At 43.4% G+C, this 26,515-nt stretch overlaps 1 protein-coding gene across 9 annotated transcripts in view; it reads right to left on the bottom strand.

Moving 5' to 3' along the window:
- Positions 1–26,515, bottom strand: part of NALCN (sodium leak channel, non-selective) — a 657,013-nt gene that overhangs the window by 79,691 nt on the left and 550,807 nt on the right. For all 9 annotated transcript variants that reach the window (XM_056555671.1, XM_056555665.1, XM_056555672.1 and 6 more), the window contains 4 exons: positions 9,019–9,139; positions 8,806–8,937; positions 5,486–5,653; positions 2,689–2,793 (listed from right to left, as the gene is read on the bottom strand). In XM_056555671.1, the coding sequence (XP_056411646.1) occupies positions 2,689–2,793; positions 5,486–5,653; positions 8,806–8,937; positions 9,019–9,139 (526 nt within the window). The remainder of the gene's footprint in view (positions 1–2,688; positions 2,794–5,485; positions 5,654–8,805; positions 8,938–9,018; positions 9,140–26,515) is intronic.

Genomic DNA, 26,515 nt, shown 5'->3' with positions numbered 1-26,515 from the left:
TGTCAAACTTTTGTAGTTCATGATATAGAACTCTTCCATTGATGGATGGATAACACCTAGTTATTCGATCTTAAAACATTAACCTTTCATTAACTTGATAATGAGTAATGAGCGTAATTCACTTGTCAATAGCACCATCTAGCAAATCAATAAATTAGGTTACCAGAATCCTTATTGGCATCAGTATACACCTATTGGAGAATTCCAATTTATATGGTGGGTATTAACTGATAAGATTTCAGGTCAAAATCCATGTGTAGATACACAAAGAGGATTGTTATGGATCATTATACAGAGATCTATACACTCTACAGCAAGGGTTCTCAACCAGTGGTACAAGTACCCCTAGGGGTACGCCACCGGTTTGCGGGGGTATGCAATGCGCTGACAAATACCGGCCAATATTTGTCAGCGCAGAGCGGGGAATGGCCCGGCAGCTCTCTGTAAAGTACCGTGGCCGCAGCTCCGGCCGCGGCTACTTTACGGAAGCTGCGTGGTTGCCAGGCTGACGTGTGACATCCCCTGACAGCGCAGGGGGACGTCCCCCTTCTGTGCGGCCCCGCCGTACGGGACTCTGGGAACAAGACTCTGGGAGTGCTGTATACCAGAACAGGCTAAGTAATAAAAAAAAAAAAAAGGTAGAAATAATGGCACAAGGGCATTAAGATGGAGGGGGAGGAGGGATAATGGCAAAAGGGATCAAAAGGAGGGGGAATTATGGAACAGGGAGATTAAGATGGAGGGGGGGGGGGTAATATCCCCATCTTAATCCCCTTGTGCCATTCCCCCCCCCCTTCATTTTAATCCCCTTGTTCCATTATTCTCCCCTCCATCTTTATCCCCTTGTGCCATTATTCCCCCCTCTGATCCCCTTTTGTCATTATCTCTACCCCCCATCTTAATCCCCTTGTGCCATTTCCCCCCCTTCATTTTAATCCCCTTGTGCCATTATTCTCCCCTCCATCTTTATCCCCTTGTGCCATTATTCCCCCTTCCATCTTATTCCCTTTATACCATTATCCCCCCCCTTCATTTTAATCCCCTTGTGCCATTATTCCCCCTTCATCTTAATCCCCTTGTGCCATTATTCCCCCCTTCCATCTTAATCCCCTTGTGCCATTATTCCCCCCCCCATTCATTTTAATCCCCTTGTGCCATTATTCCCCCCTCCATCTTTATCCCCTTGTACCATTATTCTACCCTCCATCTTTATCCCCTTGTGCCATTATTCTCCCCTTCCATCTTAATCCCCTTGTGCCATTATCCCCCCCCCTACATTTTAATCCCCTTGTGCCATTATTCCCCCTTTCATCTGTATCCCCTTGTGTCATTATAGGCAAAAGGGATCAGAGGGAGGGGGGAATAATGGGACAAGTGTATTAAAGGGGTATTCCAGGCTCTTTTTTATATATATCAACTGGCTCCGGAAAGTTAAACAGATTTGTAAATTACTTCTATTAAAAAATCTTAATCCTTCCAATAGTTATTAGCTTCTGAAGTTTTCTGTCTAACTGCTCAATGATGATGTCACGTCCCGGGAGCTGTGCATGATGGGAGAATATCCCCATAGGAACTGCACAGCTCCCGGGACGTGAGTCATCAGAGAGCAGTTAGACAGAAAACAGCAACTCAACTTCAGAAGCTAATAACTATTGGAAGGATTAAGATTTTTTAATAGAAGTCATTTACAAATCTGTTTAACTTTCCGGAGCCAGTTGATATATTAAAAAAAGTTTTGGCCTGGAATACCGCTTTAAGTATCACATTAGTATAAAGGTAAGCTCACGCCATTATGAAAATAAGTAATTTTATGATTTATCTTGTCCATGCGTACTCCTCGTGCGCGAGGGGTAACTGCGGACATACTTTCAAGGTACAGTGGCAAAAAAGGTTGAGAACCACTGCTCTACATAATTACTCTACACTCCTAGAAGCTACCTAACTGTTCTGTGCACTTCTATGATGCATATAGCATAGTCTGTGATAAATCTTTGACCATATAATTGATATAAATAATATTACCACAGATTTAAAGGGGTACTCAGGTGGAAAACATTTTATTTATTTATTTTTTTCAAATTAACTGGTGCCAGAAAGGTAAAAATATTTGTAAATTACTTTTATTTAAAAATCTTAATTCTTCCAGTACTTATTAGCTGCTGTATGCTCCAGATGAAGATGTATATTTCTTTTCCGTCTGACACCTCTGTCCATATCAGGAAATGACCAGAGCAGGAAAGGTTTGCTATGGGGATTTGTTCCTGGAGGAGAGGTAAGCCCTCCGGCTACCTCCGCAGTGGATCGACTCCCCCCCTCCCCAAATGCAAACAGACCTCCCTCCTGCCACACCAATCGTCCTGTGGGGGGTGGGAGTGGGTAAGAGGGAGCAATCCCCCCTATTAGACCACAAAGGTCCATTTAAAAGTCCCTTTAGGCACTGCTATCAGCTTTGAGCTTTGACCTTTGACAGCGGCAATCTAAAGGGTTAAAAGCCGAGTGCAGCATGTCTTCTATTAGCGGAATCAGCTGAGGGCCGCCCGGTATGGCGCGGACTTGAGTCAGTAGCCCGCGCCATACACTTTAACGGCGCAATGCTGTATATACACATCATTGGTTGTTACCAGGTTAACCATTATAAAAGTACATGCCTATATTAAGATAAGAATATCAGTAATAAACACAACTTACTCGGGTTTCAATAGTTGGGTCGTTACATTTTGCCAGCTTTCCGGCAAAAAGCTGAACACCAAAGCTGGCAAACACTAGCATCAATGTTAGTAGAAGAATGGATACCTAAAAGTACAGAGATATTACGTTAATTGTGGGTGGATCAGCCTAGACTAAATGTAATGAAAAAAGGTCAAATAAACAGAATGGATTTTATAGTGAAACACCTTTCGTTTAATTAATAAATGATAATAATAACAATAATAATGTTACAGGCAAATCTAAAGTCAATATTCATAAAAGCAATAAATACCAGTCCGTAAGCGAATATAAGTCAATATCTATCAATATTTAGACAATGTTGTAGTTAAAACCAACACCACTCCTCTCAGATGTTATCTAGATCGCCTAACAATTAATAAATAAAATAATTATTGTGTAATGCTTTACATCAATGCAATGGCTAACAGTTATTTAAAATGTGCAGTTCCCTATAGGAGGGTTACGAAAGCAAGTACCCCCTATAGGTCATGATTTGAGGACATCCCCTAAATAAAACACTTGTAGTAAGGCCTGATGCACTGACCATAATTATATCACCTGTGAAAGACTAAGGAAATCCTGAGAACATAACCTGTTCGGGGTACTTGAGGACCACGTTTGGAAAACACTGTCCACGTATCATTAAATGATTATTATGCTATTTATTGTTAGGGGATATAGACATTACATTATGAACTCCCTTACATTACATAACACTCCTTTGATTCACTCATTGGTTGGGGAGGCAGGAGTCAGGGATTGGTGGCTTATCCTAAGGATCAATACAAGGGAAATCTGGAAAACCTTCATGGTCTTTTCTTAGAATAGGCAATCAGCCTTTCTTTTATGGGTATCAGGCTTCAGGATCCCTCACCATCAGCACAATAAAGGGCTACAGTGCTTAAAGAAATCAATGCTAAAGACTTGGGGTAATAAATGTAGATGGTGAAGCTAAAAAGATTCTTCACTTTTTATTCCCCCAAGCCATGGAGATCATGGTTAATTTGGTCTGTCAGTCTGTAACCAATGGCTTTACTTCCAGTGAGATTGTCAGTATGGTATTGTACAGCAAGCCATTATATACACATAGAAGCAGTTCAATAAAACAGCAGGACATCCTGTTCCCTGAAGTCTTATAACTGACTACAGAAATAGGCCCAAACAAAATGTACTTTAACCCATTAAGGACCGAGGGTTTTTCCGCTTTTGCATTTTCGTTTTTTCCTCCTTGCCTTTAAAAAATCATAACTCTTTCAATTTTGCACCTAAAAATCCATATGATGGCTTATTTTTGCGCCACCAATTCTACTTTGTAATGACGTCAGTAATTTTGCCCAAAAATCTACGGCGAAACGGAAAAAAAAAATCATTGTGAGACAAAATTGAAATAAAAAACGTTTTGTAACTTTTGGGGGCTTCCGTTTCTACGTAGTAAATTTTTCGGTAAAAATGACACCTTATCTTTATTCTGTAGTCCATACGATTAAAATGATACCCTACTTTTATAGGTTTGACTTTGTCGTACTTCTGGAAAAAATCATAACATCATGCAGGAAAATTAATACGTTTAAAATTGTCATATTCTGACCCCTATAACTTTGCGCCATGATCTGAAGTTTTTAGCGGTACAATTTTTGCATTGATAGGACTTATTGATCGCTTTTTATTCATTTTTTCATGATATAAAAAGTGACCAAAAATGCACAATTTTGGACTTTGGAATTTTTTTGCGCGTACGCCATTGACCGTGCGGTTTAATTAACGATATATTTTTATAATTCGGACATTTCCGCACGCGGCGATACCATATATGTTTACTTTTATTTACACTGTGTTTGTTTGTTTTTTATGGGAAAAGGGGGGTGATTCAAACTTTTAATAGGGAAGGGGTTAAATGATCTTTATTCACTTTTTTTTTTTTTTTTACTTTTTTTTTGCAGTGTTATAGCTCCCATAGGGACCTATAACACTGCACACACTGATCTATTACATTGATCACTGGTTTCTCATAGGAAACCAGTGATCGATGGATCTCAGGCACTGAGCAGTCATTCGGCAATCGGACAGTGAGGAGGCAGGTACGGACCCTCCTGCTGTCCTGTATGCTGTTCGGGATGCCGCGATTTCGCCGCGGCTATCCCAAACAGCCCACTGAGCTAACTGGCATACTTTCACTTTCACTTTAGATGCGGCGTTCAACCTTGAACGCCGCGTCTAAAGGGTTAATAGCGCCGCACCGCGATCAATGCCACGCGCTATTAGCAAAGGGTCCCGGCCGTTGTTAGAGGCCGGGTCCGTCCCGCTATGACGCGGGGCCACATGACGTTCGGGAGCGGACACATGACGTTCCAGTACGTCATGTGTCCTTAAGGAGTTAAGACACAATACTAAAAACACATTCGGGCCTTTTCGAGTGGCTTAAAACCACTTTACCTATGATTAGACAATAGAGATGAGCAAAGTTACAGTTATTCGATTCGTCACAAACTTCTCGGCTCGGCACTTTAGCCTGCATAAATTAGTAAAGACCCTCTCCTAGGACTGTATCCACCTTTTCCAGCCCACCGGAGCACCTGAAAGCTGAACTAATTTATGCAGGCTAAAGTCAGCAACTGCCGAACCAAGAAGTTCATGGAGAATCGAATCGAGAAGTTCGTGACAAATCGAAGCACTGTAACTTCGCTCATCTCTAATAGACAAGCTTTAACTCCGTACATTTGAGCCTTAGTTTTCTAAATAAAACAAGACCTCTATAAAAATTACTATATGCACGTACCAGAAATATTTCCTTGAAGCCACTAAAAAGTTCACGCACAACTTTTCTCATCTGAGGAACAAGCTTGAATATACGAAGAGGTCTCAAGCAGCGCAATACCATTAAAAGCTGAGTTCCAGATTTAGCTGGAACATTGTATGGCATCCAGCACAGGAAGATCAGGCTGACCTGGAAACAACATAGTGATATATTGTTACGATTACAAAAAAACAAGAATGCCAACAAAAAAATCAAAAAGATAGATGCACCTTAAGAAAGTATTATGTTGCCACGACAGACTGATTCTGTATCCACACAGGGGGAAATTTATCAAAACCTTTGCCGAGGAAAAATTGTCCATAGCAACCAATCAGATTACTTCATTCATGTTTCAGAGGCCATTTAAAAAATGAAAGAAGCAATCTGATTGGTTGCTATGGGCAGCTGGCCAACTTTTCCTCTGCACAGGTTTTGGTAAATCTCCCCCACAGTATATTAAGCATAACCAAAACCTACCACACTCTCATCCCCCTTTCTCTTTCACCACTGATATTCCTGTGTGTCCCTGGTGTTTGACAGGAACATCTGTGTGTATATTCCTTTCTTTTCTGTTGCTTTGAAAATGCCATCATATTCCATGGTGCTGTACAGAATTTCAAAGAAGAAAGGTGATCCGGCTCCCAGTCCAGTTAAAAGGTGAAGCTTTATTCAAACATGTTAAAATCCAAGTGGTACAAAAATGAAAAATATAATAAAACACAACGCGTTTTGACCTGCTAGCAAGTCTTAATCATGGAAACTACTAATACTTTATGGCAGTCTTATATACCTGCATGTATCCTAAACAGATCACATGATTATCATGCAAATGAGGGAGAAGACCGATGACGACATATTCATTAAACAGGTGAGCAAAATGCTTGTATTGATGCTCAACCTGCCATAAATCCACATAGACTATATATAATACTTTAGTTTGTAAAGAGCTTCCATGTAGCGAATATAAGAATGACATATGAAATATGAAAAAAATGTTTCAAGAACATATATAAAGTGTTAGGGGGACGAACTCTTTCTATACCGCTAATTTTGATATTTGGGATTATACCTGAATGTTTCTCCACTATATGTTTCGTAATGCCAGACATATTTTTGGAAATGTGGGTATTGACAGTTGGAATATACAAATGTTCTTGAATTCTATTTTTCAATTTTCTGCTAGTACATCCGATGTACTGTATTCTGCACTCTTCACACGTAATACAGTAAACCATATGGTGTGTCTGGTAAGTGATGTAACATTATATATTATATTGCTGACCTGTACTACAGGATGTGAAAACTGTAGAATTGCTCATGTACCGACAGACACTACATCTTGTGTTGTTGCATTTATAGCTGCCCTTGCTGGATAGCCAAGTGGTAGTGAATGCGTTAGTGGTGAAATCACTAGGGGATAATATACCCTGTATACCTCCCTCTATAATTTTAAATAAAGTGTCAAACTCACAAGCTCTCCTAAGTATGGAGAGGTATTCACACTCAGGCTTGTGAGTTTGTCACTTTTATCAATACAAATGAATTTTCTTTACAGTTCACGATGTGCTGTAAGGAAAGTGGTGTTGATTTTTTGGATGTTACATTAGAAGGGGACAGGATAAACAATTGTATACCCACTGAATTGTATCGCAAACCGTGCTCGGGCAACAGTCTCCTCCATGCGGAGAGCTGTCACCCCGAGCTCGTGATTAGAAATGTACCCATTGGGGAATTTGTCAGAGTCAAAAGAACCTCCTCAAGTAATACAGGTTATCATAAATATAGTAAAGAAGTGATAACACGCCTCAGAAATAGGGGTTACAACACACATCTCATTGCTAGAGCGGAAGGTATAGTGAACGCGAAACCTCCAGGACATTATTTATCCAGTAAATCTATACAATGGACACATAGTGACAATAACCTTCCCACTTTCACAACACCATTCTCCCATCAATTTCAAGATATTAAACGTATCATTCTTAAACATCTCCCTCTTCTTAGTTGTGATACCACCATGTCCAAAATTATAGAGGGAGGTATTAGAATTTTATGGCATAAGGCTTGTTCACTACAGAGTATATTATCCCCTAGTGATTTCACCACTAACGCAGTCACTACCACTTGGCTATCCAGCAAGGGCAGCTATAAATGCAACCACACAAGATGTAGTGTCTGTCGGTACATGAGCAATTCTACAGTTTTCACATCCTGTAGTACAGGTCAGCAATATAATATACAAAGATACATCAATTGCCAGACACACCATGTGGTTTACTGTATTACATGTGAAGAGTGCAGAATACAGTACATCAGATGTACTAGCAGAAAATTGAAAAACAGAATTCAAGAACATTTGTATATTCCAACTGTCAATACCCACATTTCCAAAAATATGTCTGGCATTACGAAACATATAGTGGAGAAACATTCAGGTATAATCCCAAATATCAAAATTAGCGGTATAGAAAGAGTTCGTCCCCCTAGGAGAGGAGGAGACTGGAGCGAGACTGTGTTCAGACGGGATGCATTTTGGATCCTGTCCATGGATACACGCTTCCCGTCTGGTTTAAATTATAGGAATGATTTATGCTATATTTATTAAACACTTTAAATATGTTCTTGAAACATTTTTTCACATTTCATATATCATTCTTATATTCGCTACATGGAAGCTCTTTACAAACTGAAGTATTATATATAGTCTATGTGGATTTATGGCAGGTTGAGCATCAATACAAGCATTTTGCTCACCTGTTTAATGAATAAGTCATCATCGTTCTTCTCCCTCATTTGCATGATAATCATGTGATCTGTTTAGGATACATGCAGGTATATAAGACTGCCATAAAGTATTAATAGTTACCATGATTAAGACTTGCTAGCTCGAAACGCGTTGGTACATTTTCCCTTGGGTTTTATTATATTTTTCATTTTTGTACCACTTGGATTTTAACATGTTTGAATAAAGCTTCACCTTTTAACTGGACTGGGAGCCGGATCACCTTTCTTCTTTGATCACTGTTGCACCTGGAGACATGGCTCCTGAGATTGATCCGTCTGCTTCCATGAGGAGAGATGTGCTGGTGTCTACCTTGAATGGACATACTGGTGAGCTGATCTATAGCCCTTTCTTCCTTGCTTGAATGTTGTACAGAATTTGTCACCATTCAGATCAGTCCTTGTTCCAAGAACGTCTCACAATCCAATATATACACACTATTTCTACAGACCTTTAGATGCACATAAGATGATTGATCAGTTGCTAAAACATTCACAAAGGATAAATCTTTTTCACTCACAAGATAGATGAATATGTCCATCACCCCTCCAAAATCCCTTATAACAGCTGTGGGAGTGAAAAATAAGCCATCTGCCATGATCTTCAGGTTCAGTTCAATGCTCATGAATATCACAAAAACATACTCTGCAATCTAAAACAGAGACACAAAAGGATCAGCAGGCTGAACAGTTGTAAATAAATTCACGGGATGGAAATGCCTGGAAAATTGTACCTGTAAGGTCGGGGTGTGCATTACCCTTCTGAATGGGGACTCAAACATCATGGAAATACATGAACATATGGTGACTACAATCATGACCCAGTCAAGGTATGTCACCAGTCCAAGTAAGTCGCTGTCAGAAAACAGAAGCAGTTTAGTTTGGTTATATGATTACAAAAAATTTAAAAAATCATGTGGCTTTTCTGCATATGAATACAGCTATGGGCTCTAACTAAAGAAAAACAACTAAACTATAAAAAATAAATAATCCAAAACATTAGAAATCAAAATAATTCTAACAAACCGTGGAAGCAAACTACTTTTTAATGTTCATCAAGAAGACAGAAATGAAAGGATGCACTCACCCGGGGGTCTTGACAGCAGAAGACTTTATTACATCAACGGTTACTCACGCAGGCAGGTAGGCGCAGAGGAGCAACCTCGCAGCGACAAGCTGTTTCCTGCGCACAAGGCGCACTTCTTCGGGCTGCTGATCTGCGCCGCTGCTCACAGGTGCGTATTAAATAGACAATCACGGGGTTACCATGGCAATGTCTAAACAAATACAAACGACAGACAGAACAAAGTAAAAACCAATCACAGGAATGGACTGAGATCATTCCGGTCGTTAAGACCGGCTGGTCCCTGAGCTTCAAGCCTGAGTATCCAGCACGCCTCGCATTGAAGCAACATCTTATGCCTGTCCCCTCCATTTTTTGGACATTCCACTTTTTCCAATCCGGAACTTTAGCACTTTGCCATCGCCGCCGTGGGATTCGTTAATGTGGGAAATTAATAGCAGAGCACCTTTTCTAGTCTGAATGGATCTAAGGTGTTCACGAACAAGTATAAAAAGACTTCTAATGGTTTTCCCCACATAAACAAATCCACAGGGGCACACCAAGATATACACTAAATATGAAGTTCTATAGGTGATGAATTGGTTAACCACGTGATTGTAACCTCCTACAAAAATATTCCTTTTTGCTAGATTCAAAGTGCAGAAAGAACACTGCCTGCATACAAAATTCCCTTTTGGCAAACTAGTAGTCAGCCAATTTTTATTAAACATATTAGTATCTTCACTACTTTGTCTTGCATTTTTTCTAAAGACATCTCCCAGAGTGGTGCTTCTTCTGAAAGTAATTAAGGGTGGGCTGACAGCTACTTTACTTAGAATGGGGTCTCTCTGTAGCATATACCAATTCCGTCTAATCGCAGTACTGATTACCTTGTTCATGTTGCTATTAGCGAAGGCAAACCTGAAGCGTTGCTGGCTAGAGGCCTTCAGCCTGTTTACAATAAATATTAACATCGCTATTAATTCTCTTAAGCCGCAAGAATTGGCTGTAGGGGATACCTCTACGGATATGTCAGGGATGTGAGCTGTCGAAATGAAGGATAGAATTTTTAGCAATAGCTTTCCTATAGCCAGATGTGACTATTCTATCTTGCAAAATCTGGATTTTAATGTCCAGAAAGTCAGTCTCCTGGTCTCCAAAGAGGGAGGTGAAGAACATGTGAATATCATTGGATCTGTTGAGATATTCAACAAAACCATGGAACAAGTCCTCACCTCTCTCCCAGACCACCAGAACATCGTCCACATACCGCAACAGGAGTTTGATGTTGCTGCAGAAAGGATTTTTATTGGAAAAAATAAACCTCCTCTCAAAAATGCAAAAGAGGTTTGTATAAGTGCAAGAAACTGGAGTCCCCATGGCTGTACAACCTATCTGTTTATACCAACTATCTTTGTTGGTGAAAGTATTATTATTAAGAATCAGCCATAGGGACTCACAGATAAATTCGTTCAGTTCAGCCAAATTTTCAGTATGGGAGAGGAAATCTTTGATAGCCTGTACACCCGCACTGTGAGGGATGCGGGTGTACAGGCTCTCAACATCAATAGAGGCTAGATGGTAGCCAGGCAAATGAGGATAGATGCTGTAATAGATTATTTGTATCTTTAAGATACGTGGGTACACTGTCTAGAAGGGGTCTTAAATTCCAGTAATGTAACCAGTGAGCTCTGCCATGCCAAAACTGAACATAGGACCAGAGTCACAGAAACTGCAGCCGCTGCTTTCCTTAAAAAGATTGACAAAAAAGTTCTAGTCATTCAAGCGGAGGTTAAGGAGAACAAGCGTGATAAATTCATGCGAGATAAGCAGGACTATGATCAAAACAGAGTCTTTTCCTGGAATGTACGCCGAGCTAATAAATCACACAAGAAGAATTTCTGTCCCTTTCTGCTGTCCCTTTAGGAGGTGCACAAGGAGGGGGGGGGGGGGGGGGGGAGAAGAAAAAAGAAGAGAACCCGATTCCTGGAGAAAATGCAAGGGAGTGAGCTGGAAGGACTAGTCACCCCCAATATCGTGATTAATACCACAGATGTGGTTTACCTGATGATGTGGTGACTCTTCTTTCTAAAAGCTCCAGTTTTGAATTAAACGATGATTTTGATGCAGTGCAATTTGAAGTTGATTTATTCAAGTCTTTCAGAAAAATTAATCTCTATAAAATTCTTTAACAGGGTGGACAAAGTCCCACCTACTGTTATAGAAGTTAGAGAGGGAGTAAAACCCAGTGTTATTGGTCCTCTGGGGTTTAGTCTTATAGAGGATTTCTCTGCCGCTGATAATGAATTTGTAGAGCTCTTAGCAGGTTTAGCTAGTGATACTAGTCTAGGGCATGAGGAGGTTACAACACTACTAGCCCCCTTTAAGGGAGGTAATAAGTCTGTTTTCTCTCCCCCAGTCACGCCTGGTAGCTCTATAGACCTTTTCAATAAAGCGGTAGTTAAAGAAGTTAAGTCCTTACTCTGTCCCCCCAATCTATCTGTTAAGGAGCAGGCAGCTTTGAAGTGGCTGAAGAGCAGACCTGATCTGAGAATTGGCAAGGCAGACAAGGGAGGTGGCATGGTTGTTTTATCTTCTTCTTATTATGAAGAAGAGGCCTTACGTCTCCTTAGTGATTCTACTGTATATGCCCCTCTTAAATCGAACCCTACTGCCAAAATTCAGGATCAGCTCCGCTCTTTTCACCGCATTCAAGTGGAAAAAGGAATACTATCTAAAAAGACAGCGGAAAAACTGCTTCCCGCCTTCCCTAAATTCCCCAAATGGTACTTTCTCCCAAAAGTCCATAAGTCACAGAGCCGACCCCCTGGCAGCCCTATTGTGGCAGGGATCGGCTGTGACTGAATCCCTCTCTCAGTACATTGACTGGAATTTAAGACCCCTTCTAGACAGTGTACCCACGTATCTTAAAGATACAAATCATCTACTACAGCATCTATCCTCGTTTGACTGGCAGTCTGGCTACCATCTAGCCTCTATTGATGTTGAGAGCCTATACACCCGCATCCCTCACGGTGCGGGTGTACAGGTTATCTAAGACTTCCTCTCCCATACAGAAAATTTGGCTGAACTGAACAAATTTATCTGTGAGTCCCTTCTTAATAATAATGCTTTCACCTACAAAGATAGTTGGTATAAACAGATAGGTGGTACAACCATGGGGACTCCAGTTTCTTGCACTTATGCAAACCTCTTTCTCTCTATTTTTGAGAGGAGGTTTATTTTTTCATATAAAAATCCTTTCTGCAGCAACATCAAACTCCTGTTGCGGTGTGTGGACGATGTTCTGGTGGTCTGGGAGGGAGGTGAGGACTTGTTCCATGGTTTTATTGAATATCTCAACAGATCCAATGATATGAACATGTTCTTCACCTCCCTCTTTGGAGACCAGGAGATTGACTTTCTGGACATTAAAATCCAGATTTTGCAAGGTAGAATTGTCCCATCTGGCTATAGGAAATCTATTGCTAAAAATTCTATCCTTCATTTCGACAGCTCACATCCCTTACATATCTGTAGAGGTATCCCCTACAGCCAATTCTTGCGGCTTAAGAGAATTAACAGCAATGTTAATATTTATTATAAACAGGCTGAAGAAATGAAGGATAGATTTTTACAGCGCAGCTACCCCAGAAACCTTGTTAACCGCTGTTTTGAAAGAGACGAAAAGGTAGATAGATCTTCCCTTTTAAGGTCTAAAAAAAGAGAGAGCTCTAATTCTTGCCAGCAACGCTTCACGTTTGCCTTCGCTAATAGCAACATGAACAAGGTAATCAGTACTGCGATTAGACGGAATTGGTATATGCTACAGAGAGACCCCATTCTAAGTAAAGTAGCTGTCAGCCCACCCTTAATTACTTTCAGAAGAAGCACCACTCTGGGAGATGTCTTTAGAAAAAAATGCAAGACAAAGTAGTGAAGATACTAATATGTTTAATAAAAATTGGCTGACTACTAGTTTGCCAAAAGGGAATTTTGCATGCAGGCAGTGTTATTTCTGCACTTTGAATCTAGCAAAAAGGAATATTTCTGTAAGAGGTTACAAATCATGTGGTTAACCAATTCATCACCTGTAGAACTTCATATTTAGTGTACATCTTGGTGTGCCCCTGTGAATTCGTTTATGTTGGGAAAACCATTAGAAGTCTTTTTATACGTGTTCGTGAACAACTTAGATCCATTCAGACTGGAAAAGGTGATTCGCGGTTAATTTCCCACATTAACGAATGGCAAAGTGCGGCGATGGCAAAGTGCTAAAGTTTGCCGGATTGGAAACAGAGGAATGTCCGAAAAATGGAGGGGATAGGCTTAAGATGTTGCTTCAATGCGAGGTGCGCTGGATACTCAGGCTTGAAGCTCTGGGACCAGCCGGTCTTAACGACCGGAATGATCCCAGTCCTTTCCTGTGATTGGTTTTTACTTTGTTCTGTCTGTCGTTTGTATTTGTTTAGACATGGTAACCCCGTGATTGTCTATTTAATACGCACCTGTGAGCGGCGGCGCAGATCAGCAGCCCGAAGAAGTGCGCCTTGTGCGCAGGAAACAGCTTGTCGCAGCGAGGTTGCTCCTCTGCGCCTACCCGCCTGCGTGAGTAACCGTCGATGTAATAAAGTCTTCTGCTATCAAGACCCCCGGGTGAGTGCATCCTTTCATTTCTGTATTCTTGATGAACATTTGCTGCTACTACCTAGTGGATTGCACCCCCAGAACCACATGGACCGTGTGACTTGTTTGCACATTGTTTGCTGTGATTGTTAGACAGCGGTGCCGGACGACTATTCTCGCTATTTTTTTACTTTTTAATTTATGTTTTTTGAAGCCAAATTGGGTATTTCTGTCTATCTGCAAAACTAGGAACAAGTGTTCATCTGAATCTTAATAATTTATCAGGCTTTTGTTAGTATGCTATATGCACTATGATATTTTATTTTACAAGTGCTGTATCATTTTAATGTATGGAAGTCTTACCAATTATTTACTGTGTAGGTAAGTGCTGTAGACCAAATATTTTCACTGTACAACTGTGAAAGAGTTAAGTTCTCAGGGTGAATCAGGGTATATTTACCAGTGGAAAATACACCCACTATATCCATATTATACTCAACAGGGAATACATACATACCAATAAAGTGCACTATAAGTATACAGTGGTCGGCTAGAGTGACGCCACTCCAACGTGGGAAAGGTCCCAATCATCTTGTGATTGGCTAATATCTGATATAAATAATGCTGTCTACTGAGAGGACACAGGATGAAGGACATTCCGCAACGTGCGTTAGGGTGGCGTCACTCCAGCCGACCACTGTATACTTATAGTGCACTTTATTGGTATGTATGTATTCCCTGTTGAGTATAATATGGATATAGTGGGTGTATGTTCCACTGGTAAATATATATATATATATATATATATATATATATATATATATATATCTATCACATGTGAATACTTACCCTAGATATCTTCTGTTTATGTTAATAATGTGTGTCGGCTTGGAGTGACGCTCATTTTTCTCCACCTAGTGGAGCTTTTCTCTCCCTAAATTTGTGGTTTTATACACATGTATTTTTAATGTACCGTATTTATCGGCGTATAACACGCACTTTTTAGGCTAAAATTTTTAGCCTAAAGTCTATGTGCGTGTTATACGCCGATACACCCCCAGGAAAGGCAGGGGGAGAGAGGCCGTCGCTGCCCCTGCCTTTCCTGGGGTCTAGAGCCCTGCTGCCGGCCCTTCTCTCCCCCAGGGGGAGAGAAAGGGCAGCGGCACCTATTGCCGGCGCCGCTGCCCCGTTGCCTCCCCCCATCCCCGTTGGCATAATTACCTGGGTCGGGTCCGCGCTGCTGCAGGCCTCCGGTGTGCGTCCCCAGCGTCGTTGCTATGCGCTGCACGGCGCATGACATCAGTGCGCCGCGCCGTGCATAGCAACGACGCAGGGGACGCGCGCCGGAGGCCTGCAGCAGCGCGGACCCGACCCAGGTAATTATGCCACCGGGGATGGGGGGAGGCAACGGGGCAGCGGCGCCGGCAATGGGTGCCGCTGCACTTTCTCTCCCCCTGGCTGTCGGCGCCGCTTCTCTCCCCCTGGCTATCGGCGCCGGCAATGGGGCGCCGGCACCGATAGTCAGGGGGACAGAACGGGCAGTGGCACCGATAGCCAGGGGGAGAGAAGGGCCGGCAGCAGGGCTCTAGACCCCAGGAAAGGCAGGGGCAGAGAAGCGGGCAGCGACGGCCTCTCTCCCCCTGCCTTTCCTGGGGGTATATCGGGGTATACACGCGCACACACGCACCCTCATTTTACCATGGATATTTGGGTAAAAAACTTTTTTTACCCAAATATCCTTGGTAAAATTAGGGTGCGTGTTATAGGCCGGTGCGTGGTATACCCCGATAAATACGGTATATCAATAAACATATGTATTTTATTTTCTAACAAGTGACTCCGTCCTCTCTTTGGGTAATATAGGTTAAGGTTAATAAAAGACAACCTGGCTAATACCAATTGGTAGATACCAGGGGGAAAATTTCTTCCTAACTCCAAATATGGCAATCAGAATAAATCCTTGGATATGCACAAACTCACTAGTAAAGTCAGTGAGAGGTGATAGCATGATAATTTAACCAAAGTACCAATGTGAAAAATATTATCGTGAAACTTCCACATACTGTATATAAGAAGATAAATGAGCCATACTAAAGGCAGGTCTGGGAGATCCATTTAAAGGGGTTTTCTGCTGATATTTCTTATATTTCTATTATTCTCAGTCTGCCTAAGAAAACAACAAGAATTTACTTACCTTCCTTCGTTCCCTCTTTAGTATCAGGGCACTCTGTCTCTCTGACTGGGCTCTGACGACAATCTGCTTCCCGGAGCTGTCAACATAACTTCACAGCAGCACTCAGTCAATCACTGGCCACAGTGGTGTCCCGCCTCAGCCAGTAATTGGTGAGCAGCATTGTCAGTTTCCCATGCTGCAGGTGCTACAGTCTGCAACTCCAGGGAAAGCAGTGTCACCGGCTGTGGACAGAACACCTTCATAACAGAGGTTGTGAGGAAGTTTTTTATTATTTTATTAGGCAGGCCGGGGACTATGGCAACAACACGTTTTACCGGACAACCCCTATAAATTCAGCCACAAGGTTTTAAACATCCCTACTCAAATACCTCAGTAACTTAACAATTTCTATGGTAGACTAATAAGGAGCCATGCGCCAATAGGTAGCACTATGATCACTATTGCAATTTACTCATTATCTTACAGCTTCATTTAGCAGTATAGGAAGAAGACCAGGTTTCTCTCATAGCTGCATAACCTACCAGTGATTGACTTATATCACTGCATTGTTCGATAGGTTAACTGCACTGACCATGATTGAATAATCATTAATCCTAATATTGTTCTGTGGTGCTCTACTTTTTGGGGTCTTGTGCAATCTTATAGCTTTAATGACATGTACAGTTCCTTATGTCTGATCAAGGCACTTATTTCCTCTTATACAACTAATCTACCATGAGCAGAAGCCTCTTCATCCTTTTGTGTTGAACCCTATCTGTGCACATTGTATGAGTATTAATTAAAAATCAACTTGTGTTCCATAGAATGTTTGTGGATTTTGAATAATGAGAAATAAAGTAACAATATCTACAATATTTCTCATAAATTTAAAGATAACCAAAAACACTTTTGTCAATGCAGTGATTAAGATAATGACATATAAAGTCAAAATTAATGCATTTGCAGTAATTAGATGTTGTACTGATTAAACTGGGAAGAATGGTGCATGATTTTCTATCTAGACGATGAAGACATCCTTGTCATGTGGCTTTTCAGTTCTTATCTTAGTGATACACAGTATGGACCTGCCAGGGTTCTTCACGTTATGGTGTAAGCCATTAATTATATTTCCCAAGTGACATCAAATGCTCTTGCCTGATATGAATTTCTCTGACACAGAAAGAATCCAGACAATTTCAGTCCATTACATGGATTAAGGCCACATAAGGAGAAAAATGTGCTACAAAGTACTTTGTCTTTACTGCATCAAAATCTGTTCCGTTTATGAAATTCTGACAAATTACAGCTGAAGAAACTTGTATAGAAGACCATTATAGGATTTGTTATTAAAAGAGGATGAAAAGGAAGATCTGTGGAGAAGGATTGAACAGACAAAACAGAAGATGAATTTCCTCTGTCTCCACAGACGTTTCAACTTGTAGTCACACTGGGCCCGACGTAGATGGGTTGGCACCTTTTTCGTCAGAAGGTAGTCCAACAGATCCCGCATGACTTGACTTTTGTCTTGAGTCTTCAAGGTGTATAGGTCTTCCTTAACCTTTTCGGACCTGGGTTCACTGTCCATGAGGGCGGTCACAACATTCTGGTTCATGAACTGCTGATAAAATGGGGGCATCTCCACGTCTTTCCACATGTCTTTGTCAGGTGGTTCTTCACCGGGGGTCATCCGAGATAGTACATCGGCATTGGCATTTGACTTGCCGCTTCTGTACTTGATGGTGAAACTGTAATTGGCTAGTCTTGAAGCCCATTGCTGTTCAATGGCACCCAACTTGGCAGTGTTCAGGTGGGCCACCGGGTTATTGTCCATGAAGACAGTAAGTGGCGTGGCAGCCAAATAGTCTTTGAATTTTTCAGGCACGGCCCACACCAGGATGAGAAGTTCCAACTTGAATGAGCTGTAATTGGCATTGTTCTTCTCTGCTCCTCGCAGATTGCGACTGGCATAGGCAATTACTCACTCTTGTCCTTCCTGGGACAGGACAGCTCCCAGACCCTCGAAACTGGCATGATGCCAAGATGGGTGGCTCCATCAGCAGACGTTTAAGAGCTCGGAACGCTGCCTCTTTCTCTTTGGCCTATTCAATAGGTAGTCTTCCATTATAGTTCTCATTCGCCGTACCGCATAAGAGAGCTGTAAGGGGTTCTGCAATCTGGGTGAAGTGGGGAATGATGCGGCGGTAGTACCTCGCAAATCCCAGGAAGCTCCTGACATGGGGTAGGCCAGTTCTTGACAGATTCCACCTTTTCAGGATTGGGCTGGACCCCTTCTGCACTGACAACATGACCCAAGTAGGACCTGAGGTTTGAGCAGGTGACATTTGGACAGTTTAATCTTTAATTCATGCTTAAGACTTGGAAGATATCTGACAGATGACTGAGGTGTTCCTGGTAGGACTTGGAATACACAGACATCATCCAGGTACAATAGGACACTTTAAAAATTCAGATGGCCCAGGCACCATTCCATCAGACGCTGGAACGTAGCAGGGGCATTGCACAGCCCAAACGGCATACTTTTAAACTCGAACAGTCCCATGGGTGTCACAAAGGCGGTCTTCTACTGATCCTCCACGGCAGTGGGCACTTGGCAATATCTGTTGGTTAAGTCCAGGGTGGAGAAGTAAGCAGACGACCCGAGGGTTGTGAGTGACTCCTTGATCCTTGGTAAAGGATAAACATCTTTATGTGTGACATTGTTCAGTTTCCTGTAATCAACATAGAAGCAGATGGTTCTGTGTTTCTTCTTGACCAGGACAAGTGGCGCCAAGGGGCTTTGACTTTCATGAATCACGTCTGCCTCTTTCATGTCAGCCAGCATCTTCTTAACAGTCTGATACATGCCTGGCACGATTCGGTGCTGGATCATTGAAGTATGCTCAAAGTCAGTGGGGTGCTTTCTAAAAGCCTCATGGTACCTCTTAGCGACACTGATGATCCCATTGACTTGGTCCCTTGGGGTAGTGTCATCTCCAACCTGGAGTTGTGCCCACCAGGTGACCGTGACAAGGCTTCTCGCAACTCGAACAAGGATGATCGTCCAATTGCATAGGTTCCAGCAGGGCTTGATGGTCCCTATTCTTGACTCCGGGACGTGCACGACACCAGATGATGGTGTCCGTGTTGGGTTGAAAGGTCACTCGTGCTCTGCAGATATCCCATTGCTTGTTGGCAAACTTCTGCTCCACCTGTAGAACTTTCAAGTGGTGCTGCGCAGCCCGCTGGCCTGAAGTGGACAGATGGGGAAGAGGCATGCAAGGCATCTAATATTTCAGCAAAAAAAATTTCATAATGTTCATCCCCAATATAAACTCGGCAGACCCCTTATCTGTCACATTAGTTACAATCACTCCCTGCCCAGTAAGTACATGATTTACCAACTTAATAGTTGGCTCCCAGTATCCATGTCTGGGGACTGTTTGCCTATTACCCGCAACTACTCTATTTAACATCATCAGGCTCACACATATACTAGCATCGCAATGCTGATAAAAAAAACTATTAGGTATAGTAGACACTTTTGACCCTGTATCTATCAACGCCTCCAACGGTACACCTTTTACAACAATTTTTACATAGGGGCAGAAGGCGACATAAAGTTAGAGTCCTGACTTAGGTTGTTCGGGGACTGGACCTGATGACTGTTTTCCTGAGGGCCGGTCCTCGACCTCAGGGGAAATCCATTTAAATCCCAGCACTGCATTTTCCAATGTCCTAACTTATTTCAAGTAAGTGCAAAAGGGTATATTGGGCAGATGATTGTGGTAATTGAAATTGTGGGGAGCAGGAGCAGGGGCAGGTTTTCTAAGCAGGGGCGGTACACGGTCAGGTGGAGCGGCCCAGGTGGCAAGCTCCTTCACAGCCTTAGTTAGTTGTTCAATGTCCTGCCTAACAGTCTGTAAATCTGAGGCTGCGGTGGCTGGCAAAGTAGAGGACACTGGGGCGGGGGCTGGTGACGGTGGTGGTATAGGTCTGGCTACCTCCACTAGTGGCTCTTGAAAGGGTGTAAGGGGTGTACTAACTTCCTCTAACTCAGTCCCGGACTCAATCACTTGGATAGAAAGTGGGGAATGACATGTTGGGGTTTTGGACCGCTAACAATCTCAGCTGGGCTTTTTCCCACTTATTATGAGCCCCATCAATAAATCTGTCCATTAACACCTTGTTGCCCTGCTCGGGAGTTATACCATCTAATTTTTAGAAAGTCTCTAGGGCATTCTGTAGGGCTACGGCATATGCTCTCAAGGTCTCACCTGGCTTTTGTCGCCTTTCATACAGCCGGAGACGTACCTCTGATGGAGAATGTGACTCAAATACCTGGTACAGTCCTTCAAAGATCTGCTCAACAGTCGCCTTCTCGGAGGCTGGCCAGTTGCGGACTTCCTCTAACGCTGGTCCCTGTAGTTGTCCTGTGAGCAATTGCACCTGTTGCTTAGGAGGGAAAGAGTAAAAGACAAACAAACTCTGGATCCTCTCTTTAAAAAAAAATAAAACTCATTGTAGGTAGGGAGGACAGGGTTCCCCATGAATACCGATGCAGATGCTGGAACACTAGGACTGTTGATGTTGATTGCAGGCAGGGTGGGCAAGGTCCCGACTGTTTCGACAGGTGATGACCTCGCTGCTGGAGATAAAGGGGCGGTGCCGCCTGTTTGATCTGGAGAGCTGGGTTCTGACATCCTGTTGATTTTTGAGTGTGCTGTCCCTTTAAGAGAAATAAGGTGCTTTCTACTTTAAGATGCTTGCTGAAGCGCTGCAGCGGCTTTGTCTTGATAAATGGACGCTCCCCCTCTATTTTTCAGACACCCAGTGGTGAATAGTCTTGCGACCAGACTTGTGGGCACTAACGGGTTAATACTGACAGCTGCTGGCACCGTAGACTTAATTCAGACAATTGTTGGTGTTTGCAGAGTCTGCTGTGCTTCAGCAGGTGCTTGACAGATAACAGCAGAGACGAGCGCAGCAGCCGGAGCTTTCAATATGGCTGCACCCAGGGAACTTCCGGTTTTGGTCCGGTCGGCAAAATCTTCCCCTGTGCAACCCAGGATGGCTCTTTGGTTCCCCCTCGCTGTATTGAAGAGGCATCACCACTGGGGACTGACGGGGAAGAGCTGCGCCCACTCACGCGCGTAGGAAACACCGGACCAAGTTAACCCTTTCAGGTATCGACACTGCAGTTCACAATGGCAAATAACAGTCCTTTCTTCACCTCCTCATCTATTTTACAAGTGCATCGGGTAAAACACTTTCAATTAACAGAGTCCCGTACACTTTCTGGCTCAAATTTTATTTGCATCGGGATGCAATTTTCTGACAATACTGCACACAGTTCAGACTGGGGGAGGACTTGTCGCATAAGGCAAAAGATGTAGTATGGGGTGTAATGCAGGGCAGATGGAATTACCCTTAGGGTTGATGGCATTCACCCCTTGTATTTGTGACGCCAGGGAGTGGTTTATCCTCAATATCACCCGAAGGTATACCTCTGGATCCTGGGCTAGGCACAGGGGGGGGTCAATAATGACACAGACGCCAAGTTACGGACAATGGTAGTGTGGTGTCCCGGTACCGCATCCTATATGGTACCTGTATATAGGTCCCCATAGCCAGAGTCCCTAGGACGTCGGGGTCCTTCTTATCTAGTCCGCCCCTTGTCACCTCTCATCTAGGAATTAGTAGATCTAGCAGTTTATTCAGGATTTATATAAATATAATTGTACAAATGTATATAATTGGTTAATTACCTGTACGGAGCGTAGTAGGACCTGCGGGTCACGTGATCAGGTAAACTCTATGGTTTCTGCTTAAGGACCTTTGGAGGTCCCTATGACGTATTGCACCCATCATTCCTTGTAACGGTGAGTGACAGATATTCGGACCAATGGAAACGGCCCTGTCCATATAAGGGAGCGGCAGCCATTGCTCACTCTCTTGTTCCTGTGCAGCCAAGCAAGCAACAGCTCTTGTTCCTGGGCTGTTGTGAGAGAAGGATCTGCGCTGCTGTCATCAGTGAGTTAGGCCTGAGCCTTGCGGCGATGGCTGACCCTTACGAAACCATGAGTGTATCAATCCCTAAGCTCTATCCCCTAAATCCGGACGGATCTTCGCAAATTATCCTGAATTCAGAGACTTATAGCACAAGCCAAGGTCCGCAACAACTGTCAGTCACTGAAGTGTATAGAGACTGTAATGATGAGACTGTTACTGTTCATTGGATGTACCGCAAGCCTTTGAGTAAAGTTTATCCAAGTTCAAGTTCAGCTACCTTGTGGATCTTCAGTTATTATTTGCATGCACCTATCGTTACTGGGAAGGGCGGCGATAGGCCGGAGAAATACCTCAGCATCCTAGCCCTCAGCCTGGCGTCACGACGTGACGTCTATACAGTGTAGCCAGGCCCACGGAGGTGACCAGTGACTTCAGAGACCTTAACTCCGTGGGGACGGAGGTCGTACCTATATGCCCTCAGCCCACACCCTTTCTAAAACGTGAGGCCACGCCGTGGCCCCAGGTCATAGCGTGTCGGGCCCGGCCGTCGTTAGAACCAGTTAGACCAGTGACTAATAGCACGCAGCACTGATTGCAGTGCCGCACACTATTAACCCTTTAGACATGCCGTTCAAAGTTGACCGCCGCGTCTAAAGTGAAAGTAAAGCACTGCCGGTTAGCTCAGGGGGCTGTTCGGGATTGCCGCGATGAAATCACGGCATCCTAAACAGCTGTAAAGACAGCAGGAGGGTCCCTACCTTTCTCCATGCTGTCCGATTGCCGAATGACTGCTCAGTGCCTGAGATCCAGGCATGAGCAGTCAAGCGGCAGAATCATTGATCAATAGTTTCCTATGAGAAACCATTGATCAATGTAAAAGATCAGTGTGTGCAGTGTTATAGCCCCCTATGGAAGCTATAACACTGCAAAAAAAAAAAGGGAAAAAAAAGTGAATAAAGATCTTTTAACCCCTTCCCTATTAAAAGTTTGAATCACCCTCCTTTTCCCAATTAAAAAAAAAACCTGTGTAAATAAAAATAAATATGTGATATCACCGCATGCGGAAATGTCAGAGTTATACAAATATATAGTTAATTAAACCGCATAGTCAATGGCGTACGTGCAAAAAAATTCCAAAGTCCAAAATAGCGTATTTTTGGTCACTTTTTATATCATGAAAAAATGAATAAAAAGTGATCAAAAAGTTCGATCAATACATAAATGGTACTGCTAAAAACTTCAGATTATGGCACAAAAAATTAGCCCTCATACCACCCCATATGCAGAAAAATAAAAACGTTATAGGGGTCAGAAGATGACAATTTTAAACATATAAATTTTCCTGCATGCAGTTATGATTTTTTTCAGAAATGTGACAAAATCAAACCTCTATAAGTAGGGTATCATTTTAGTCGCATGGACCTACAAAACAAAGATAAGGTGTCATTTTTACCGAAAAATTTACTGCATAGAAACGGAAGCCCCGAAAACTTACAAAATGGCATTTTTTCTTCAATTTTGTCGCACAATGATTTTTCTTTTCCGTTTCACTGTAGATTTCTGGGTAAAATGACTGAAGTCATTACAAATTAGAACTGGTGGCGCAAAAAATAAGCCATCATATGGATTTTTAGCTGCAAAATTGAAAGGGTTACGAGGAAGAAACGAAAGTGCAAAAACTGGAAAACCCTCCGTCCCTAAGGGGTTAAGGGCTTGCTCGGACTTGCAGTGGTTTTGGACAATTTAGTGCAGGCCACAATGACTTGACATTAGATGACAGTGACTGACATGACTGGAGACAGACTAAGCTGTAACTTTAGCTTATTTGTAGACTTGCAGCTTGTGGCTGCAGACTTGACTTAAAGGGGTACTCCGGTGAAAACCTTTTTTCTTTTAAATCAACTGGTGGCAGAAAGTTAAACATATTTGTAAATTACTTCTATTAAAAAATCTTAATCCTTCCAGTAATTATTAGCTGTAGAATGCTACAGAGGAAATTCCTTTCTTTTTGGAACACTGATGACATCACAAGCACAGTGCTCTCTGCTGACATCTCTGTCCATTTTAGCAACCATGCATAGCAGATGTATGCTAAGGGCAGCATGGTGGCTCACTGGTTAGCACTGCTGCCTTGCAGTGCTGGGGACTTGGGTTCAAATCCCAATAAGGACAACAATAAATAAAGTGTTTGTCACGATGCCGGCTGGCAGGTAGTGGATCCTCTGTGCCAGAGAGGGATTGGCGTGGACCGTGCTAGAGGATCGGTTCTAAGTCACTACTGGTTTTCACCAGAGCCCGCCGCAAAGCGGGATGGTCTTGCTGCGGCGGTAGTGACCAGGTCGTATCCCCTAGCAACGGCTCAACCTCTCTGGCTGCTGAAGATAGGCGCGGTACAAGGGAGTAGACAGAAGCAAGGTCGGACGTAGCAGAAGGTCGGGGCAGGCAGCAAGGATCGTAGTCAGGGGCAACGGCAGAAGGTCTGGAATCACAGGCAAGGAACACACAAGGAACGCTTTCACTGGCACTAGGGCAACAAGATCCGGCGAGGGAGTGAAGGGGAAGTGAGGTGATATAGGGAAGTGCACAGGTGTAAACACTAATTGGAACCACTGCACCAATCAGCGGTGCAGTGGCCCTTTAAATCGCAAAGACCCGGCGCGCGCGCGCCCTAGGGAGCGGGGCCGCGCGCGCCGGGACAGAACTGACGGGGAGCGAGTAAGGTACGGGAGCCGGGGTGCGCATCGCGAGCGGGCGCTACCCGCATCGCGAATCGCATCCCGGCCGGAGGTGGTAACGCAGCGCCCCGGGTCCGTGGAACCGACCGGGGCGCTGCAGTGAGGGAAGTGTAGCGAGCGCTCCGGGGAGGAGCGGGGACCCGGAGCGCTCGGCGTAACAGTACCCCCCCCCTTGGGTCTCCCCCTCTTCTTGGGGCCTGAGAACCTGAGGATCAGACTTTTGTCCAGGATATTGTCCTCAGGTTCCCAGGACCTCTCTTCTGGACCACAACCCTCCCAATCCACTAAAAAAAAGTTCTTCCCCTGACCTTTTTAGAGGCCAAAATCTCTTTGACAGAGAAGATGTCCGAGGAGCCGGAAACAGGAGTGGGAGGAACAGATTTAGGAGAAAAACGGTTGAGGATGAGAGGTTTAAGAAGAGAGACGTGAAAGGCATTAGGGATACGAAGAGAAGGAGGAAGAAGAAGTTTGTAAGAGACAGGATTAATTTGACACAAAACTTTAAAAGGACCAAGATAGCGTGGTCCCAACTTATAGCTCGGGACACGGAAACGGACATATTTAGCGGAGAGCCATACCTTGTCTCCAGGGGAAAAAATGGGAGGAGCTCTTCTTTTCTTATCTGCGAATCTCTTCATGCGAGAAGAAGCCTGTAAGAGAGAATTTTGGGTCTCTTTCCATATGGTGGAAAGATCACGAGAAATTTCATCCACAGCGGGCAGACCAGAGGGCAAGGGGGTAGGGAGGGGGGGAAGAGGGTGACGGCCGTACACCACAAAAAACGGAGATTTGGAGGAAGATTCAGAGATTCTGAAATTATACGAGAATTCGGCCCAAGGTAGAAGATCTGCCCAGTCATCCTGGCGGGAGGAAACAAAATGTCGTAAATAGTCACCCAAGATCTGGTTAATTCTCTCTACTTGTCCATTGGATTGAGGATGGTATGCAGAAGAAAAATTTAATTTAATCTTGAGTTGTTTACAGAGAGCCCTCCAGAATTTAGACACAAATTGGACGCCTCTATCCGAGACGATCTGTGTAGGCAACCCGTGAAGACGAAAAATGTGTACAAAAAATTGTTTAGCCAACTGAGGCGCTGAAGGAAGACCAGGAAGAGGGATGAAATGTGCCATTTTGGAGAATCGATCAACGACCACCCAAATAACAGTGTTGCCATGGGATGGGGGTAAGTCAGTAATAAAATCCATACCAATCAGAGACCAAGGTTGTTCGGGGACAGGTAGAGGATGAAGAAAACCAGCGGGCTTCTGGCGAGGAGTCTTATCCCGGGCACAGATAGTGCAGGCTCGCACAAAGTCCACCACATCAGTCTCTAGAGTCGGCCACCAATAGAAGCGAGAGATGAGTTGCACAGATTTCTTGATGCCCGCATGACCTGCGAGATGGGAGGAGTGACCCCATTTGAGGATCCCAAGGCGTTGGCGTGGAGAAACAAAGGTCTTTCCTGGAGGAGTTTGCCTGATGGAGGCTGGAGAAGTGGAAATCAGGCAGTCAGGAGGAATGATGTGTTGAGGAGAGAGTTCAATTTCAGAGGAATCTGAGGAACGAGAGAGAGCATCGGCCCTAATGTTTTTATCAGCAGGCCGAAAGTGAATTTCAAAATT

The sequence above is a fragment of the Hyla sarda genome, chromosome 2 (genome assembly GCF_029499605.1).
Source record: "Hyla sarda isolate aHylSar1 chromosome 2, aHylSar1.hap1, whole genome shotgun sequence".
Taxonomy (NCBI): Eukaryota; Metazoa; Chordata; class Amphibia; order Anura; family Hylidae; genus Hyla; species Hyla sarda.
This window is presented reverse-complemented; position numbering and strand designations above follow the sequence as displayed.